General features: G+C 40.5%; 1 protein-coding gene across 2 annotated transcripts in view; it reads left to right on the plus strand.

The window, feature by feature from the left end:
- Positions 1-21,943, plus strand: part of FEZ2 (fasciculation and elongation protein zeta 2) — a 37,795-nt gene extending 15,852 nt beyond the window's left edge. Inside the window, exons 6-9 of one of the 2 annotated variants that reach the window (XM_084828322.1) lie at positions 2,176-2,256; positions 7,836-7,911; positions 14,235-14,300; positions 18,728-21,940. In XM_084828322.1, the coding sequence (XP_084684448.1) occupies positions 2,176-2,256; positions 7,836-7,911; positions 14,235-14,300; positions 18,728-18,744 (240 nt within the window). In that variant the 3' untranslated portion in view covers positions 18,745-21,940. Of the gene's footprint in view, positions 1-2,175; positions 2,257-7,835; positions 7,912-14,234; positions 14,301-18,727 lie in introns of both variants that reach the window. The other variant, XM_084828323.1, reaches the window with a different exon arrangement.
- Positions 21,944-22,151: the final 208 nt, after the last annotated feature.

Genomic DNA, 22,151 nt, shown 5'->3' on the forward strand with positions numbered 1-22,151 from the left:
AGTCACTTACCTTTTCACGGATTGTGTTCGCGGTGGGGGGGGAGGCGCTCCATCCCTCCCCCCGGAATCCTTGATGGGGGGGGGTGATCCGTTCCCCCCCCCCCCCCAGAATCCTGCCCGGCTGGCTCTGCTCCGCAGCCGGTCAGGCCTGTCCACAGCTGGAGTTCCGGCCGCGGACAGGCTGCTGCGGACACAAATGGCAGCCGCCATTTGCATCCAGCCAGGCAGCTGTGATAGGCTATGTAAGTATTTACATAGCCTATCACGGCTGGGCCAAAAAAAAAAAATAGCCCATTACGCTATTTGCGTTCCCCTTTTTTTCGCCGTAATAACCTACGTAAATATTTACATAGACTAAAACGGTGAAAAATAGGGAACGCAAATGGCGGTCGCCGTAGCAGCCGCCATTTGCATACGCCGTGTTTTTTTTGGCTTGGCTTGGCTTGGCTTGCCATGATAGGCTATGTAAATACTTACGTAGCCTATCACGGCAAAGACCCGGATGCAAATGGCGGCTGCAGCAGCCGGTTGAAAGACAACCGTCCAGAACATCCGCCCCAGGTAAGCCTCGTCCCGGGGCGACTCTGCGGGGGGGGGCGGGGGGCAGGCCGTTCCGCCACAGATTTCGGGGGGCCGAATGCCAGTGCATTTGGCCTCACTGAAATCCGTGGCGGAATTCTCCGCCATCCCTATTCCACCGTCAAGGCTGCTCAGGGATATGTTGGGTTGTGATTTCTGAGCATATCCAGCTCAGATCCATTTCAGACCTCCCAGTGTCCAGGAGCTTATCAAATTTGTGGGAGGGGGTTCCTCTGCTGAAATGTGGGTAATCCTGGATTTTGGTGGCATCTGTAATAATTAACCCAAGACAATTATTTTGCCAAAAATACAATGAAGATCTAAAGTTCACATGAAAAGAAAGGGACTGATTCAGAACACAAGTTGAGGGAATCCTTAAAATGTTCCTATCTTTTTTAAATTAAAAAAAAACTAAGTGAGGACTTTTTGTACAGTAACCATTTTTATTCTCCTGTAGCTGCAATTCTTTACACCACTATGTGGGAATAAGTCCCATTGAAGTTAATGGTATTTACTTAGACATGCATAGAATTGAGCTGTATATGTAGCATCAAGCAAATTTTGCCTTGAGGAATTATATTTTCTAAAAAAACACCAAATAGACCAGAGACCAATTGCTTAACTAAAGATCTTTTTGACAGAGGTATAAATAACGCTGCTGTAAAAATGCTTTTAATAATAATGAATTCATAAATAATGGCATTGCTAAAGTCTTGTACTGGCTAGGAATTTGTTTCATCAAAAGCTCTGTTAATTCATAATAATTTAGGAGGAATAGAAATGCGTACCATGAAGTGCCTGCTTCTTAAAGGTCAATCACTCTAGAGAGAAGTCTTCAAGTGCTCACAAAATATGTATTTCCAAATCTTCAAGGTATTTGCTGCTTGAATATGCATCCCCTATGATACATCCAAGGCACGATCTTTTCTCTACCATTGTTCATATGTATCATTTATGTTTGATGCAGTCTGCATGTATTTTATACTCTACAGTATCCAAGTGCCAAAAACGGCCATAAAAATGAGGAATGTTCTGGCATTGCATTGTGTCTTGTAACCTTTTTATTTGCAAGAGCTTCATGGAAGGCAGGAGCACAGGAATGAGCTGTAATAAGTGTTGCTCTTTCTTTCCTTTTCCTTTGTGGAAAAAACAGCCTGCATACTCTTTTTCTTCTCCTATCCTGAGCCCAGGCAAGACTAGTGCTGGGAGATCTCATGTACCTCCTTGCATTGGAAGAACTTCCAGCTGCATTACCTGGCTGCAAAGAACATTGGGAATAAAATTGTGCCAAGAAGTGAAAATCACCTAGTATAAAAAACTGGCAGGTATAGAAAATAAAAACTTAGCTGATATGCTAAGTATCTGATATAATATATGCAGAAAATACCTTGTGTTGTTCTGACAATTTCCTTTTGGTACGGAACAAAATAATTGAAAAAGGAAAGGTCTTTTTCTGCTTTAACTGCTGTTGCATTTATTCATTCTAACAGCTTGTCTCTGCCGTTTACCTCGCTTGCATCTTCAGTAAAACCTAACTAATAGGCTTTCAAATTTTCTGTTTCCTCCCTTTTCCTGCCATGTTCTTGCTCCCTATAGCGCTTCAGCATGGAAGGAATCTCAAATGTCATTCAGAATGGCTTCCGTCAAACGTTTGGAAACTCGGGTGGAGATAAACAGGTGCTGGGCTATCCTCTAACTTTTTTTCTTGTACCTTTCTCTCTGACTTTTTGTATAAATCACGATATTAAAAATTGGCAGTTGTAGCATTTTCTGTCTTCAGGTGTTCACAGTGAAGGAGGAAAGAGATTAGCATGCTTACTCACATCTTCCCTGCCTTCAAGGCTGTGATCTGTCTGCAAAGGTTTTCTTTCCTTGGTAGTTAAAGAGCAGACAAGCGTTTATATGCACAAAAAGGAGCTAAATGAACAACTTCACCCTAGGGTTCATCTAAGTCCTCAAAATAAAATATAGGCATCAGCATAATACATACTTGGAATGAACTGCATGCATAATAAAGCAGCAATAGAAGGTCATGTCAGTTTAAATATTTCAGTCCAAGAATGGAGAAATATACACAGATACAGTAAATAATTCTAGCATTTTCCAAAATGCTGAGAGCCTATTCTATTGTCTTTACATGACAGAATTGCATTCTAAACATTTCATCTGTTCCCTAGACTGCTTTTCATATTTTAAGCAAACATCTGTGTGTAATGCATCAGCCAAAAGTAAAGTGTGTGTAATATATCAGAGATGAAACCTTTTGGATAATAAATAACAATGTTGATGCTAAATATACTAAATAACAATTTAAATGTTTTTTCTACAAGAGATTTTTATTACACAACGGATGTGTGTTGGATATTGTAAGGTTAGAGGTGTTTTGCTAGATTGTAATATAGTACTGAATAAGCATGTATGTAGAGCAATGATTAAGAATACAGGCACAAATAACTCATCAGTGCTAACTATATTTTTGTATGTATGTATAATTTTGTTTGGCATTTATAAGGCGTCCTTGTTTTCGATAAGGCTTATAAGTAGTGCGGCTATGCAAAAATTCATGGTCTGATTCAGTACAAGGTATCTTCCTATGTACCTATTCATAGTTTGGGATTATATATATTTAATGATATCAGAGTTGTTGGACATCATCTTCTCCTTGCTGTTAGTAATGCTAATAATGTAAATGTCAGAATGAGTAGTGAAGTAAGATGGTTATTGACATAGTAGGATATGTGAAGGATAAGCACGGGTCCACAATTTCTGTCCAGGCTTAGTAGTTACACTATATCCTTACTGGCTAGTAGAAATATTTTTAAGTGCCTCTGAACACATGCAGAGTGCCTTTCCATTTCTACCTATCGAGTGGTAGCCTGCTCCTCCCACAGAATTAAGGAGAAGGGCTAATAGTGCAGATGGCATTATTCACAATAAGTCTGAGTCCCCTGCAGCTCTCTCTCAGAAAATTAAGCATTTCCCCCACTTCCTTGGCAATCTCCTCCACAGCACACCAGTATGTTTTCAAACTGGGATGTAAAAGTCTAGAAGTCACAGTCCTTCCCTTTCTCTCAAAGAAATCCACTCTGGATCTTTCTTTTTTTCTTTTCCTAGAACTGCTCTCCTTCATAACCCAGTCCTCTTGTTCGTTTGTTACCTTTGTTTAATCAGGCTCCAGAAGACAAAACAAAGGGAGTTAGAATCTTTTTTTCTGGCATGGAAATAGGGAATGAGAGAGAAGTCAGTTGCAAGTGGGCTTGGGAATGGAGAGAGGCTGCAGAGGATGAGATGTAGGAAATGCTACAGCAAGTCCACCCCCACCCATCTTTGTAGATCTGCAGTATTCTCAGAAAGGGAGAGGAGAGAGAAGGGGAATAACCCTTGCCAATTCTGTTAAGAGCTAGAAAACAGATTCTCTCTCAAAAATCTACTCCACATTTTCCTGGCAGCCTAATTTAGCTGCTGTAAAGCTGCCTCCCTCCCTTCCTGAGGCTTCTTCACCAAGACCAAACACTTCCTTGTCCCTGTTGGTGAGAGATTTGTTGAAAATAAGATCCAATCTATCTAGTTCGCATCCTGGAGAGCCCTGAAGTGCATGATGTTAAGGTGCTGGAGATTCTTTGAAGGGCCCTAGAGAATGTCAAATTTAAGAGAATGTGTTTGATAGAACATGTATATCAAATAAAAACAATAGTAATGTGATTTGTGATCTGCTGAGTCCAGAAAAGACCCATGGAACTCAAACAGTAGGGCTGGGGGGTCACCTGGACTACAAAGTTATGTTAACAGCCTCCCCAGTGTAGCCCATTCCAAATAGTCCCTGCCAATGGGTCCATAGTAACCTTTGTACTAAGCTAGCCTCTTAAATGTGCATGTAGAAGTACTGCATATACAAAGATACTTGCTCAACTTGGTGCATTCATTCAGATCAAGCTCTTCCACTGGCCCTGTTCAGATGCACATTAGTGAAGGATGGTTAGGCTGGCCATGGTGCAGGGTGGTTAGCACTAACTACTGCGAAAGCCCCTGCCACACGTGCAGGTAACCACAGCCCGCAGCGTGCTGAGCCCAACCGCTCACTAACCACCATGGTTACCGCCAAACTCTGCAGTCCTCCAGATAGGCTGCCATGCATCACTGGAGGCCTCACTGGAGGAAGCTGCTGCAGGTGCCCATTTTGGGGCCTCACTGGAAGAAGCTGCTGTGGGCAGCCATTTTGGGGCCTCACTGGAAGAAGCTGCTGCGGGCAGCCATTTTGGTGCTCAGTGCTGTAGCAGCCATCTTGTGGCTTGGTACCTCAGCAGCCGCGGGCAGCCATTTCACAGGGGTTGGGGGATGCAGATTTGGGGGCAGGGTTACCATTTGAGGTAGGGATGCTGCTGCTTGGCCAGCTGCTGGCCGGGGGAGAGATGTTTTTCCTTATTGTGGGGCCACAGGTGCTTCTGCATGAAAATGCTAAGTGCTCAAGGTCGCTGTGCCATTAACAGCAGCGTGGAATTGAAAGCATCATTTCTCCCCACGCGCTTGTCAATTTTCGTACTGTAGGTGAGAATGGCGAGCGAGGATGCTGGCTCTCAGCTGCCGCATCATGTGTTGCTAGGCAGATTTTGGCCATGGAGATCTGGAGTGCTAGCAGGAGAGGCTTGGCCAATCTCGGCCGCTCTTGCCATGGAGCTCTATGATAGCACTCAGTTAACCACAAGGGCCTGTTCAGACTTCACACTAAGCCATGGTTAGGGCTGCTAGCCATGTTGCAGCAAGTGGTTAGTGAGCGTAAGTAGTCCGTGGTTAATAAACCACCATGGTTGGGAAAAACACCATTCAGACATCATGCTAAACCACATGGTTAGCTCAAAAATGCTAACCATCATGGCTTAGCATGATGTCTGAACAGGGCCATTGAAATGTATGGCAGTCTCATTGGCAGAGAACTCTGTGTGCATCAACACGCCCTGTGCAAGTTATCAATCTCTGAACTTGAACAAACCTATCAAATGTTGATGTGGACAGAGTTGGGAAAGGAGGGACTATGTGAGCATTGTTTAGCACAGTTTTGGTATCTTAAGTATTTTCTTTTAGAAACGTCAACATTATTTTAATAGTGTACTGTAAGTATACTCATTCTTTTTATGCTGAATCTATAGTTTGCTGAACAATTACTGTACTACTTTTATAACTCTCCACCCAAGCAGAGAGATGCTAAACTGCATTTTTTACTTTATTTGGAATTTTAAATCATGTGCTTCTGCCCAGAGTAAAGTACCCTGCCTCAGGCAGCAGTAAACACAGAAGAAAATAAACCTCATTGAACATAGTGGGATCCAAGTAAACGTGTAACTGGATTATGCTATTAGTTGGTTCTATTTTTTATCATTGTGGAGGCTACCATTTGGATTGGGCTGTCTGTGTTGCACCATAACTAGTTCTTTATGATGTAAAGAAATGTAAACAGCTTCCCTAAGTGTTGTAATAGAAAATCCAAAAGAAGAACAGGAAATGCCTAATCTTTGTAGAAGTGTCAGTGTATATCAGGGTAACTACTGTGTTTATACCATGATTTCTGTCCTTATTTTCCTACAACTCTTTGTGCTAATCCCATGTTTGCGCTAGAAGTACAGTTGACATCAGGTTTCATGGTGTCCATAATTATACAGTGTCAGAATGCCAGTCACCCACAAAATCATTATAAACTGAGAAATCCTAACTCTGAAAATGATGTAAGTATAGATTGAAAATAAAATTTAAACAAAGAACCACACTGTTTTAGCAAAAATAATGAATTGGCTTTTCGAGAGGTGAGTGTCTCTCGTGTAATTGAGGAGTGTTTGTTTTTATTACTATGGATGCCTTTTTGTTTTGGCGTGGCAGCTGTGCATATTGCCTTTTGAACTCATAGCAAAAAATGCTTCTTTATTTAAAAAATCCCTTGGAGTTTGATTATGAGTGAGTTCAGGGCAAGCCATTGATGGGTTTGAGATTCTGCAAAAATTGGCAAAAGCCAAATTTGAAATAATGGAGTGAGTATCCATTGCAAAAGTAAGCTTCGAAAAGAACATATTCTCTCTTATACTTAGGTTTTCTGAAATCTGTATATTTATTCAAAATTACCAAAACAATTTAAGCTAAATTTAGATGTGGGGAATTTAAGCCAATGTGTCAGGAACACATGTATAAATTGAAAGCTGTGATAACTGGGAAGACTTAAATAGTGTATTATCTGCCAGAAATGTAGTACTTTTTTCTGTAAGTAAATGTAGTTATCTTTTTTCTTATTATACAACACCTCTGTGTGTAATAATAAAAAGACCTCCAAAATAAAAATGCTGAAGAGCTAGAGGAAGAATGCTATCCACTGTAAATCTTAGAAATTTAAAAGCAACTTGCCTCTTCAGCAGTGCAAGCAGATACAATGGGAATTTCAAGGAAACATCTAATTGTACAGATGGCTGTCTGAGCAAAAGTATGTAAATACTAAGTGAAGGCAAGGAAGTGTTGCTGGATAGGGTAGGCCCATTCAGTTCCCTGGCCCATTACAGTGCTACCACTACTGCATAAACTCACTTGCAAGCATGTAGGAGAGGCTGTCGGCTGCATTGTAATGGTCTGAGGAAGCCTATGTGAAGGGTAAGAGAAGGCCGAGGCTGCAGCAGCACCATTACCACGGGGCCCAAGTGGCAGCACATGCTTGGGGTTTACCAAGGATAGCTTGCTTAATTTATGCAACAGGTCATTCCATAGTGTCACTGTTATCCAGCTATATGGATATACAGTATCCTTGATGGCATGAACTAATGGCCAGTTCCTGAACTTTGTCATTAGCATTTAAAATATCTGTAGATTTATGATTAGCTGTAGAACTAATCAACTCATTATCAAATGGAAAAATATCACCTTGTGTGCAGCATCACATTTTAGCTATTCCTTAATGTGCAGAAAATCTCTGAAAGGAGCCATTTATTTGAAACTGTTCAGCTAAAGGAAAAATGCATTATACAATATACTTCTATACACAATTCTAGAAATTAACATCAATTTTGGCATATGGTATGGGCCACCATTTTGCTGTTGCCTTCTGGAACTTCTTTGATTCAGCTTCAGTGTATTTTGATTTATGTTAGATGCAGTTTAATACATCTGGATTGTATATCATAAAATATATTTATAGTACAACTGCCCAGTATTTCCAACGCTAGAGTTCTGGTATATGAAGTTCATTGTGAAAAGACTGTAAAGTAATCATGGCTTTCATTTGACAGTACCTGACAACAGTTATTCCTTATGAGAAGAAAAGTGGACCTCCATCAGTTGAAGATCTCCAAACATTAACAAAAAGTAAGTAGATACTCATGCTTTCTTGCAGAAATCAACCTTTATGTTCTTTTCTGTGATGTCCAGAAGACCAAACAGATTATGCTTCTTCCAGTTAATCTTCAAATGAAGATTGTACTTGAGAGCCAACCAAGCATCTTCTATTCTAAAATCTGAAATAAATCAAGAAAATCTGTTTTGTCCATGAATGCCTGGAATTGGTCAGCTGTATGCTTATTCATCTTACCCAAGTAGTCCAATAATTGCCCATATCACCTAGATCAAGTGCAGACTTCTTTAGATGATGATATCCCACCTCCACCTCTTTCAATGAAATCAATATTATTCTTTAACTAGGGAGCAGGGGAGATTTAGGGGGAGAAATGGCTGAGTAGGAAAGATTAATCTCCCTATCTGCACACTGTGGTACTGATCCAGATCCCGCACACTTACACTAAAGTTTTTAAAAAGTTAGGATCAAGTATGTATTCAGTGTAGCATGTAGTTTAGCCCTCAGACATGCATTAATATTCTGAAGTCAGTGAGACTAACTACTTCCTGCATTGGGCAGGGGGTTGGACCTGATGGTCTTATAGGCCCCTTCCAACCCTACTATTCTATGATTCTATAACTTCTACTGTTCAGTTGTAAACTTTCCAGAGAGGCTGAGTACATATGTGATTAGCCGAACCCCTCCAAGCTCCCTATCTACATCCTAAAGTAACAATAATAATTAAAACTCTTCGAAACAAACAGTTGTGATAAACATAAACCATCTCCTTTGATTTTGCTAAAATGTGCTCTCACCAGTGATTGTTATGTATAAACTTCTTAGCAAGAATTACAGCCAGAGTACTGAGGCACTGACTTTCGACAAGGGAGAACAGGACTGAATGTCCCTTCACCGTTCACAAAGATTTGAAGGATGGAACTACATAAAGAGTTAATGATGTTGTTTTCCACAGACTAGCTGAAACTTGATCCCTAACTTGGTGACAGGCTTCCTGACTCTCCCTGCTAACACTGTTGTATAGCAGATCTCAAACCATTTATTTAGAGCACCAGACTCTCAGCTGTTGAAGCATGAATATAATTTCAGTATAAAACACTATAGAGTTATTGTCGACATTTATGCACGCTCACAAATATTATGAATATTGGGATATGCTTTTTTTCATAAAAGTTACATATGATTTCACTCCTCTGTATGGTGAGCTTTTAATTATAAAATGATCTCTCCTTTTGTAAATCAGTCTGAGAGAAAATCAGGCAAAACTAGGCCAGCTGGTGTTGATAATTCAGCAGCAGTTCTAAACTTTCTTCCTGTAATAGAAATGTACCTCTACATTTCTATACCTGTACATTTCTATACAGTCTCAAAAAAAGCAGCTTCATAAGAAATGACTGGGTGCTACACATACGAAAGTAGAATTCAACCGTGGTAATTTTCCTAATAATCAAAAAATCTTTTTTAAACAATTCAGATTTTGGAAATAGCATCCTTTTTTGCCAGTGTTGAACACTAAACACTGGTTGGTGGAAAGGGGTCTATGGTTTGGTTTGACAGAATAACTGTGCTTAGTGTTGAGGTTATATTATGTTTACAGTTTGAGGATTAATTCAATATCAGTTCAAAAGCTCATGCTCTTGGCCAAGTTTTTTTTTTTACTTTTGCAAATTCTTTAACATATTTTTGGCATTCTTCAAACCACACAAGTACATCTGATCCTTTGAGCAGTTCTGCAAATACCACTTTCTTTTTTGCAAATTAGAGGCTCTTGCATACTAAAATTCTTACTGAATTTGCCGTGGGATGAGTATTCCATAGGCATGAATTAAAACCCTGTAGGAATAAGTGTCTTTCACATGCCAAGAGTTCTTTCTTGTAATAACTCTGGTAGCTTTCAAGAAACCAAAGTGAATCATGGCTACCTTTATAGAAGGATTATAGGCATAATCTTGCTAGCATAGAATCTTCATTCCTCTTTATAAACATAATATATACAAATATTAATCTGAATCTTCTGACTAATGTTTCTTCTTGAGTGGAAACTGATAATGATGGTATTTGAGCTTAAATGCTTTCTATTTTAGTATTCAGAAATCAAGTCTAAGAAGTTCCATTAGATAAAAAAAATTCTTCTAGGAAAGATTCTCATCTCACCCTTTTGTAAGTCAGACAATTCTTTGGACACTAAACACAATTGTTTAAATCGATAGACTAAAAAGCCTGGAAAATAAAAAGGTCTTCAGTTGTCACCGAAAAGACCACAACATAAGCACCAGGTGGGCCTCTCTTCCACAACCAAATGCCACCACTGAAAAGGCCCTCTCCTAAGTAACCACCTGCCTCCCTCATTTTGGCAGGGGCACCCAGAGAAGAACCTCTACAGATGATCTTAGTTCTGGGCAGGTATATTTGGACATACTATACACTAAAATGAGTTAAGGAGCTGTGCAATGAAACATGTAATAACAATGGAAGTCTGTCTTTGATGGGTGAAATACTATGAGGGCTTGAGCAACAAAACATGGAAAATTACGGCAAATGTAACTTGGGACTGCTGTACCATTTTAACCAATTAAAGCCACATTACACCTCCCAGCAACTGGCCAGCACATCAAAAATTCTGGGTTGGATGGCCTGTGGACAGAATCAGATGAGTATACATCTAACGGTATGCATGCTATGATGGAAGGCAAAGCATATTACTGTGCCATGCATGCATGTTTATTGACATATGAAGCATTGTAGCATATAGTGATCCATGTTGGAGTCATGACTGGTGAACAATCATCATGACCTCTACACAGAAATTTTTAAAAAAACTCTCACAAGGTGTAATGGATGCTTTCCAGTGTAGAGGTCAGGCCAATAGAGAAGACCTTTGAGGTGCAATGGAAAACACAGTACTGGTTTTAAATGAAAAGAAGTTCTAAGACATCATAGAAAACTTCAGTGCTCAACACAGTGACAACTCCAACTTTGCGATCTGGTCAACTTACATGAGAATGATGAAGATCTTGATGGACTTCATATGGACTGTAAGAGGTGGTAAGTGAACACTGCACCTTGGAAGCCTTCACCGCACTGCTACCATGCTTTACAATCTACAGTGATACAAACTATATTATGTGAGCAGAACTGAAGGTGCCTCTGGCTGACTTTCTGTTAATCTCCCCCTCCTCACACAGCCACGTATGGCACAGACTACCCTATTCAGCAGGGTCCCCTGACCCTTGGGGGGGCATGGGAGGTGCTCTGGTATATGGTGGAGAGAGGAGGGGACAGGAAAGTCAGCTTCACCCCATCCTCCTGGGCAGATCTCTGTATACAACCCTGTATATTTTTCAAAATCCATCAACATACAGTGATTGTTTAAAATCCTAAGTTTACAAGACTTGTTTTGGAAATATTAGAAGCATTATTCACAGAACAAGAAATAGTAACAGTCACTAAAAATGTGAGAAATAACAAATCTCCAGAGCCAGATGCTTTTTCACATCAATTTTTAAAAATATTATTGGATTCTGCTTCTAAGTCTCTCATTCAGACTCAGTTTTGATTTTGTTTGTACATATGTTTATAAAATAGGATTGTAATTATTGTAATACTGTTGTTTATATTCATTTAGTGTATTTATAGGAAATGGAATTTAAGCTTGAAGTCCATCCTTTCAACATTCTGGTGGATCGGTCTGGCTTATGACATAATTGCCAAAGTAGAAGAGCACCAGAAGTGATTTCCCCCCCTACTGCCTCATAATGTCTGTGATGTCTTATCTCTGGCTTGACCTTTCCTGCATTACCAGTTTGTAGGGCAGGTTGGGATGCTCCATAGGACAAGAGTAATGGCTGAAGGATATCCCCAGTGTAGCACCAACAAACACAGGAGGAAGTGATCGTAGGAAAACTATATTAATGAAGCCATCTTCCCTGATAAATGTGATAAATTATTTCGACACCTCAGTGCTGTGGAAATACAAGCTAACAATGTTATCTTCAGAGAAGGTCCAGACTGCATTTAGATTAGAAGCCTTGTAGCATGAAGGGGATCCTGTAGTTTGCCCTCTAGCAATCATGGCTCATGGATTCCATGGCTTGCCTGATACTCTTTATTCAAGTGAAAGCTGGAAGCTCTTTATAAATTCAGTGACAAGGTGCTGGGAGATCAACTTTGAGCACCTAATGCTTGTTGTTCTTTGGCTCCAACTTGTTCCAGTAGACATTCCTTCTCTTCTGCCTCCAAAAATTGCTTGCTTACTTTCTTAGTTGTGTTGATGTTCAAACTTAACCTAGCTTAGTATCCATATTGCTTATCGGTATGTGATACATGATTCAAAACGCCTCTGGTGAACGCCACCCTTGAGGAGGGAGTAATGCCATCAGCCCTCAAGGAGGCAGTGATAAGACTGCTCTTAAAGAAGCCCTCCTTGGATCCCCAAATTCTGAACAACTTTCACCCAGTCTCGAATCTGCCAAGATTGGGCAAGGTGATTGAGCGGGTGGTGGCGATGCAGTTGAAGGCACACGTGGAAGAAACCGATTATCTAGACCCATTTCAGTCAGGCTTCAGGATTGGGCATGGGACAGAAATGGCCTTGGTCGCCTTGGTGGATGATATGAGGAGGGCTCTGGATAGGGGTGAATGCTCCTTCTCAGCGGCTTTTGATACCATTGACCACGGTATCCTCCTGGACCGCCTGGAGGGGTTGGGCATTGGAGACACCGTATTGCGGTGGTTCCGGTCCTTCGGCAGGTACCAGAGGGTAGCACTGGGATAGGACGTTTTGGACCCGTGGCCACTCACTTGTGGGGTGCCACAGGATTCCATCCTCTCCCCCATGCTATTTAACATCTATGTGAAGCCGCTGGGGGCTATCACCAGGAGGTCTGAGGTGCGGTGTCATCAATATGCAGATGACACACAGTTCTACCTCTCGTTCAAATCTTCACCAAGGTTGGCCGTAGAATCCCTGTCCAAATGTCTGGAGACGGTGAGTGGCTGGATGGGGAGGAATAAGCTGAAGCTGAACCCTGACAAGACCAAGGTACTTTTGGTGGGAGACAAGAGGAGGTTGGGGGATGTTGACCTGGTGTTGAATGGGGTACAGCTACCCTTGAAAGACCAGGTCCGCAGCCTGAGAGTCATTTTGGACTCCCAGCTGTCCATGGAGGCTCAGGTGTCAGCTGTGAGCCAGACAGCGCTATATCAACTCCATCTGATACGGCGGCTGTGCGCCTTCCTTCCTGACCATCTGCTTCTATCGGTAGTACATGCCCTGGTCTCCTCTCGTTTAGACTACTGTAATGTGCTCTATGTGGGGTTACCCTTGAAGACAGTTCGGAAGCTGCAGCTGGTACAGAACGCGGCGGCTCGCCTGATTAAAGGCAGCCGCCGGCGAGATCACATCACTCCAGTGCTGAAGGAGTTGCACTGGTTACCAGCTGTTTTCCGGGCCAAATTCAAGGTGTTGGTTTTGACCTTTAAAACTATATGGTTCCAGCCCAGCCTACCTCAAGGAGCGCCTCCAGCAACACCAGACAGGCCGCTCAACTAGGTCAGCCTCGGATGGCCTTCTCTCTGTCCTGTCAGCTAGGACAGCTAGACTGGTGGGGACGAGGGAGAGGGCCTTCTCTGTGGTGGCCCCCACTCTGTGGAACTCCCTCCCTAGGGAACTCCGCCATGCCCCCTCTTTAATGAGCTTCCGCCGTGCATTAAAAACATGGTTGTTCAGGCAGGCATTTGGGGTGGGTTAGGGTATTCTAGAAAATGTTTTTATTGTAAAATTTTATTGTTTTAAGCTGTTTTATTATATGCTTGTACATCGCCCAGAGTGGCTGGGTGACCAGCCAGATGGGCGATTTATAAATTTAATAAATAAATAAAAACAATTGGGCTTTTAAAATCTGAATTCTAAAAGGAATGCACACATGCTGGTTTAGATCTTTATATGTGGCTCCATTTGAGTATTCCAGTCCCCTTGTAAGCAAGGAATTGATACACCCAACAAATATCATTGTGAACATAACTGTCTTATTGGACCAGTTCATGGACCATATAGTATTTTGAGTTTTTGGATTCCACTTTCTTGGCTTTTGTTAGTTATTAATACTAATAGCTATTAAGAACATGTACTATCAATATTTATAAATGTTTTATGATACTGTTTTATGTTTTAATTATTATCAGAGCTATGTCCATCCAATATTTGTATTCATCATTTCTTGGATAAAAGTAGGAGGAATTGCAGAATGACCTTCAATACAGTTGCTCTAAATTGTATGTTTTTATTGAAAGTAATGATCTAAACTACAGCTTCTTCCACTGATCATCTCCTCCACAGTTCTTCATGCCATGAAAGAAGACAGTGAAAAAGTGCCAAGCTTATTAACAGACTACATTTTGAAAGGTAAGTCCACCTGTTGCCAGCCATGCATGTGCTTTTTAAACAATATTGATATGTGGAGTATGCAATATTTACTTTAAAGCAATGTTTTTGATAGCTTCATGAATTGAGCAGCACTGATTTTTATCTCAAATATTCAGGCACTTACCTGTTATGTGATCAAAAGTCTCCATAAATAAAACTGCAATAGTAATTTCCTTGGTGATAGTATTGGGTAGCACAACAACTGTGAAATATCATAGAATATTAATGCTAAAATGCTTGGTTTAGTTTATGAAGCACACAATTAACTTTCACTGAGAGAAATGGGTTTAAAAGTGTCTCATCATAGCTGGTTTATGCTTCTGTCTGCCGATCATAGATAAGGAACGGGTGGCCTCAACCCTGCCATCAAACCTTGCTTCATCTGACCTCCAGTACAGCTCCTGTCCAAGCACCTACTCTTGCCCTACCCTCATTATGCACTTCAGTCACTTTGTCCTGCATGAAACACAGACCAAGGGCTGCTTCCTCCAGTGTAAACAGCATCCCAAATTCTGCCCTTTGGGGCAGCTGAGACGCTTAAGAGGAGAGAGCTCTGAGAGGACCTCTGTTGCTGTTCATACTGGATGCAAGGGTTAAAATGTTTTGGGGATTGCTCAGAGTTAAGGCTCCTTCATTAATGCTGCTGGGGGGGGAAACACATCTGCAGGCCAGCATTCATGACAGTTCTATATGGTTGAAGCATCAGATGCAGCGCTAAAGTCTATTTACTTCTGTCTCAATGAGACCTAAGTAATATTTGTGGAGGTTGAAGAGAGTATTACATATTCCTCATTAACTCTGTTTGAATGGCATCCTCATAAAACCTAAGAGAAACAGTTTGTTCTAATTGTGCAGTTTTTTAAATTGTGGTATACTGTAACATTAGGTTTTATTGCTAGTTTTCTTGGATGCCTTCTATCAGGCAGAAAGAGGGTATATGCATTTTCTAGTAGTATATGGGTTGTAAAGTATAAGTTGAATTCAAGGAGTTATGAGCTGGTTTTTAAATGAGCCATTCTGTATTTATCACTTGACTAGTCAGAAATTAAGTAAAATAATGAAACGTCGTTGACACACTCAGTGTGATACTGATGGTGAATACTTTGTATCAGTTCAGTATATAGATAAGAGCATAGGATTTATACATTTGTGCCTGTTGAAATTCAAGAGGCAACGCTACTGTTTGCTATGTTAATTCTCAAACCGTGGGTGGAGCCTCCCTTCTGTCACCTGGGGACACACATTTCCAAGGAGGGATAGGATCTTGTGGTAGGTGATGCTTCCTCTCCCAGCAGTCAAGGTCTAGCTAGATGGAATATTTCTCGACTGTAGACTGATCCACATTGGATTTGTGTGGTTACCGTGGTCTTACTATGTCATTATTCCAGTGAAATTTGGCAAGTTGGTAATTCAGAAAGAGATTTTACCTTGTTCTTGCGTTTTTCTGTGTGATGTTGGGTAAAACATTTAATGAGAAGCACTACTGACCTGATCATTTTTAAAGTTTCCACCAAATACTTTTGTATGTTTGCGGGGGGGGGGGGGGGAGCAGGGGCAGCCTTAGACTAGCTGACAGCAACTGGCACCCTATGGTGCCCCCACTCCCAATCCCCAAGGGCAGGTCTCGGTGGAGGTTTTTGGTAAAGTGGACAACATTTTGCCCCTTTTTTCCACTAAATGTTTTTTAAGCTTATTTATTTAAACAGAGTCATAATTATTCGGCCTGTCTGTCTGTCTGCCCAACCAATGTTTCTGATATCAGATAATAGAGACATGATCTTTTCGTTTTTGTTGTTGTTTTTTAATTTGTATTTTTTTCTCAAATTTGGCACCCCTCTTAACTTGGCACCTCGGCAACCACCTAGTTCATCTATATGGACAGGCCACCCTTGGGAGGCAGGGTTGTGTGGGGAGAGGGTGGTTCAGTGCATAGTATGCTGTAGCATAAACGGGGCTTTCTCTTAATGGCGTTCAGCAATTACTACAGCATAATACCTAGGACAATTTTACCCCTCTATAACTATCACTGAAATGCAGTGTGGAAGAACACAGTCTGCTGTGAGATAAATAATTCCATTGGAATCATGGTATAAACACTTCAATCCATTAAACGTTTCTTCCGTTTTAAGATTATGTGATACTGTGTTTTCAATATGATAAATATCTTCAAAAGCGTCTGGCTTCTCCACTTAATACAATAACAAGATTAGATGAGACTTTACTATTTTAAGACAAGTATTAATCTGATGGTAATTTTGGTTTAGTACTGGCATTTATGATTCTAGGGAAGGGCTTAAACTTTCATATTCTGAACTATGTATGACTAAGTTTTCAGTTCTCCATCCAGAAACTGGTTCTCTTTACAGGATCCTTCTGACAGTGTGGTTACCAAACTCCACTGGGAAACTAAACTCTAAACTGGCCAATCCAGATAAGGAGTTGCCTGAGCTAACAGGAGCATAGGAAGCTGCCTTATACTGAGTCAGACCATGGGTCCGTCTAGCCCAGTATTGTCGACACTGACTGTGGTTTCCCAGGGATTCAGGGAAGAATTTTTCCTGCCCTACCTGGAGATGCCAGTGATCAAACCTGGGAGCTTCTGCATGCAAAGCATGTGCTCTATCACTGAGCCTTCTTCCAATATATTTTTTAAAATCTACATTTGTTCTCCTTCCACACCCCAACCCTTTAGCAAAGGTGCATTTCAAAAAGGGAAGTACTTATTTTGAAGAACAAGGCTTCAGTCACTCCCCAAACCTTTCAAATTAAAAAATTAAAACACACTCAAATCTTACTAGTCCATACATATGTTTCACAGATAGGTGGCTTGAGTGGTTGGTCTTGTAAGCTACTCAACTGAGGAACAAACTAGACATTACTAGTGTGTTAAACACGTTTGTTCTGTTCACATGTAAAATGGATGTGGAAGTCTACTCTTTTCACAAAACAATGCATGGGGAAGGGAGCAAATCCTCTTCTTCTTAGCAGTCCCCCCCCCCCCCGCCAGCCCAGTTCCAGGGCTTCTCTACATGAAGCCTTTATTGTGCACTCATGATTGGTCACTCACAGTAGTTCACGAGTACTTTACATGATATCGTTAACCTCCAGGGACGCTCCATGCTTTCTGACCGTTATTGCGACTTTTTTCTTAATGGAGAAAATGCAGTATTTAATTCTAATGGTGCTTTGAAACACTTCAATGGCTTGTGTATTTCTGTAATTCCACTATACCATAGTGCCATCTAGTGGTTGTATAATGAAACATAAAGAACTTGCAGAGAAAGATAATCCCCCAAAAAGGCATGTGTAAAAGAGCCGATCTTAATCCTGCAAAGAATCCAGAAGCAGACATCCTGGTAAAGGTGCAGGATAAAAGCTTGGTGTAGAAAAAAACCCAGTATCAGAACTGAGTTGGGCAGGGAGAAAATTGTTTAAAGCTATGGAATGCAGCAAGGTGGGGAGGAACAAACATGTTTTACATACACGTGGCTGCTCCACACATCTAAATTGGCCCTGTGGGGAGGGGAAAGTTGTTAACCATGGATGAGTCACCACCTGCAAGATTGTCAGAAATAAGGTTGATTTCTAAGCTGTAAGGACATTAACCATGTGGTATCAAAGAAAATATAAACATTTTTATGGATTTGGGGTATGGATTTGGGCTTTGGGTTTTTTTTGCTTCTAGTCATTTAAACTATGGAAGTAGTGTTCAAAGCCCATTTTGATTTTTATTGTGCAGGATACAGATTACTTTTTTAAATACGTAAAAACCATTTAAGGTTAGCAAATTGTTTCTGTTAATAAGGAAATATATGTGCTTTTTCAACTTTGATACTTTAAATCTGACTTCTTCATTTGCTTTTGTGTTGTGCTAGCATTGGTTTGAAAGCTGGATTGCTCTGAGGTTTGTGTCTTTTAGATATGAAGCAGGAATGAGGAATATGTAAAGGACATGTCTTGACTCCCTCTGTACATAAAGTATAGGCTCTACATGTCAGGAGAGAGAGAGTACACTTTGCCCCTGCGTTTTTGAAATGTTCTTTCATTAGTGCTGCAAGAAGTACCTGAGAATTCAGTAAGAAAACAAATACATTTTCCATTTTACAGAAATTAATCCCAGGGTTGAAGACATGACCTTCAATTTAACTCATTTCTGTAAGACATTACTTGATGGTAGAGTGAGTGTGTGTGTGTGTGTGTGTGTGTGTTCCGTTATGGATTTATTTGTTTTGTTTATGTGATGGGGATGAAGTTCATATTCATTATACATAACAATTACTGTCAATTTCATAAAGATCCTAGAATACAGAACTAAGTGTTCTAGTCTGATTAGCTTGTACCTGGCACTGCTTTGAGATGAGCCAATCCAATAATACTCACATATATGTATCTTGATTATTTTGCAGTTCTGTGTCCTACATGAAGAGAACTGTGAAAGACAGCCATGCTAATTCCTGTGAAAAGTTGTTTTCCATGGGTTGCTCAAGCCTTTCAGTTTGTTTGGCACTGTGTCAAATTCCAATGTATTTACTACTTTCATTGCCTGCTTGGACTTCTGAATCCTGGAGTAAGATCTCTGGAGCATGTAGAACTCATCCATTTTTGTTCATTTAAATGTGATGTATTTGAACAAAGGCAGATGCTGTACAGTTTTAATTCACATGCATTATTTTGGCTTTTTAAACACTATTTTTTACACTAGATGATGTGTAATTATTCTCCACAACAATCTGTTTTTGTAGAAGGAAAATAAACTTTATTGTAAATAAGGGAAGCCTATTAGCAAAACAAAAACAAAAAAACATGTGCAATAGGTTCTTGTATTACATGTGTAAAATGGATCAAAAGCTGAACCTGCACTGAAAAAATTCCATTGAAGTTCTTCATTGGATACTCTAGAATGGTAACATGGAAACTAGCACTGATTTTTCTTAAGACTAAAAACAGTATTGTTGTATTATTGATTATTGATTGTCATGAATTTTTCAGCACCCTTTAGAAGTTAAAAGTGGTAGAGTATCGTTTTCCATTACTGGTTGGTGGCGCAGAGTGGTAGGCGGCAGTATTGCAACCAAAACTCTCCCCATGACCTGAGTTCAACCCCAGCGGAAGCCGGGTCTCAGGTAGCCGGCTCAGGTCGACTCAGCCCTCCATCCTTCCGAGGTCGGTAAAATAAGTACCCAGCTTGCTGGGGGAAAGGTAGTCACGACTGGGGAAGGCAATGGCAAACCACCCCGCTATAGTCTACCATGAAAACGCCAGCATAAGCAGGCGTCCCTCTAGGGGTCAGTAATGACCCAGTGCTTGCACAGGAGGAACCTTTCCTTTCCTTTCCTTTCCTTGCTTAACAAGAATACAATTCACCTGGAAGTTATTCTGTGCAAGCACCACTAAAATGAATGGGATCTGTAAAGGACCGCAGTGGGACTTGCAAAGGAGAACACCCTGATGGATTGAGCTCCAGATCATTGTCTTATTACTTTCATTTTCTGTATTTTAATTATTTAAAAGTAATATAGTTGAATATTAACACCTTGCTGCTATTGTGCTTTTCAGTCTACCTGTTAATTGTTTGGTCATAGTACATAACATTTTATATGCTGCAATATGGTAATGAACACTTTTAAAAGACTTTTGGTCCTGTCATTTATTGTTTATGTACATCTCACAACATACTCGGGTGGAGTTGGAGCCGAGCTCTCAGGATAAGTTCTAGACCTGAAAAGGCAAGAAGCCACTGTACTCTGCAGATATTCCTATGAAGAACACATGTTGGAAGTAAAAGTAGGAAATACAGTCTAATAGCACACCAAAGGAAATTCTTTTAAGAGTATCAAAGCTTTATAGCAGGGCTTGGGCAACTTGTAGCCAAAACATCTGGGGGGCCACAACTCCCATTATCCCTCATCATTGGCTATGCTGTCTCAACATGATGGAAGTTGTAGGCCAAAACATCTGGAGGGCCACAAGTTGCCCAGCTCTGCTTTATGGGATGCTCCTCAGTTCCCTGTAGCATCCAGAGCTGTTTCTTGTTATCTTTGTCAGAGCAGGAAGTTATGACCTTTCCTTTGGGATGCTAATTCACCACAGTAATGCATATCTTTGTCACCTCAGATCAAATGACCTCTGTGTGCACACTGATTTCATGACAGCCAGAAATAGCAGCCAGCTGAGAAAGTAGTAGCTCATGTGCTTAGCAACAGCATTTGTGATGCACATGTTTACATCTCCGCTTCATGAGATACACAGATCAAACAGAAATGATGAAATGTGTAGCTGTTATCAGCTTGGTTATGCAAATAGTCCAATAACTCTGGGATGATGTTACAATTCAATAATACATAAATTCCTTCAAAAATTGCAGGAACTTGCTGAGAAAGAAAACCATCTCCAACAATTTAGAAGCCAGAGAAACATTGCCTTCAATGTTTTAACAGCAAAGATGAGTGGAAAACAATTATTAATAAAGTGAAATAGTGAAGGGTATTTTTTGTTTACGTTACTGACCTTCTCCTGAATGATATTGTGAAGATGATTAAATCACTGTACTGGCATCTATGGTTATGTGAGTTACTAGCAGCAACTAAGATCCCACAGTATTTTAGAAACTACAGTCCCAACAAAAGAAGAACTTACATGTTTCTTTTTTTAAAAAAACAGTGCAACCCAAATATGTTTCAAGTAACTTACCAATAAATAACAGTCTTTTTGGTTACAGAAAAACATCTGGCTGCTTCAAAGATTTTTGCCTGCACTATAGTAATTGGTAGGTCAACATTTTCTGTTCTAATGGAGATCAATTGCCCTCAGTGACTTCAATAGCTCAGAAGTGTTTATCAGTTTAGTTTCTCTTGCATTAGAAAAAGAAAGAACAAGTAAACTTAATTTTGATCATTTTTACATAGCTTTGATTTCATGACAAATGGGGCCGCAGTGGCTTAGTGGTTAAGACGCTGAATTGCAGACCGGAAGGTCGGCAGGACAGCAGTTCGAGACCCAAGTGCTGCGTGACGGAGTGAGCTCCCGTCTTCAGTCCCAGCTCCTGCCAACCTAGCAGTTTGAAAGCAAGACATTGCAAGAAGATAAATAGGTACCGCTCCGGCAGGAAAGGTAACAGCGTTCCGTGCACCTCGGTGTTCAGTCATGCTGGCCACATGACCAAGGAAGCGTCTTCGGACAGCGCTGGCTCTTCGGCTTAGAAATGGAGATGAGCACCACACCCTAGAGTCGGACACAACTGGTTGGGGACACCTTTACCTTTTACATAGCTTTGATTTCATGACAAATGCTGTAACAATTCAAAGAATTAAGTGTTATGTATTTTTCTCTCAGAAAATGTCAGAAAGGTTTCTTGTATGCCTTATCACACATTCTGTACAAGTTTAGACTTGAAGGTCTAAATTACTGTGTAAATTACTGTGCAAAGAATTAAGCCCAAGTTAAGCACTGTTAAAATATTTTGTTTCAAATCTTTTAATGCTCCTTGTTCATTGTGTACTATTTCTGTTCATTTCATACTATATTAAGTATTATGAAACAAAAAAAATGACTTATTTTGTTCATGGTATTTTATAATTTCTCATTATACTTGATTTTAATAAACCCTGCATAAACCCACCCATAAATCTGTCCTTTATCTTTAATAAGCAAGCTACATGTTTGTTTATGGAAAATGTTCACTGTAAGTAGATAACAGCTTGTGAATGTAAAAGTAACTATTCTGGCAGGGGATGACATCATCCTTAAAGATTGCAGTGTAAAACCTTAACTCCCCCTCCATTGAACCAATCCTGAACCAAAACCAGTACTTTTGAACTGGCTCCAAATGTC

Source organism: Heloderma suspectum, chromosome 1 (genome assembly GCF_057233095.1).
Source record: "Heloderma suspectum isolate Gila_16-S chromosome 1, 16-S_ref, whole genome shotgun sequence".
Classification (NCBI taxonomy): Eukaryota; Metazoa; Chordata; class Lepidosauria; order Squamata; family Helodermatidae; genus Heloderma; species Heloderma suspectum.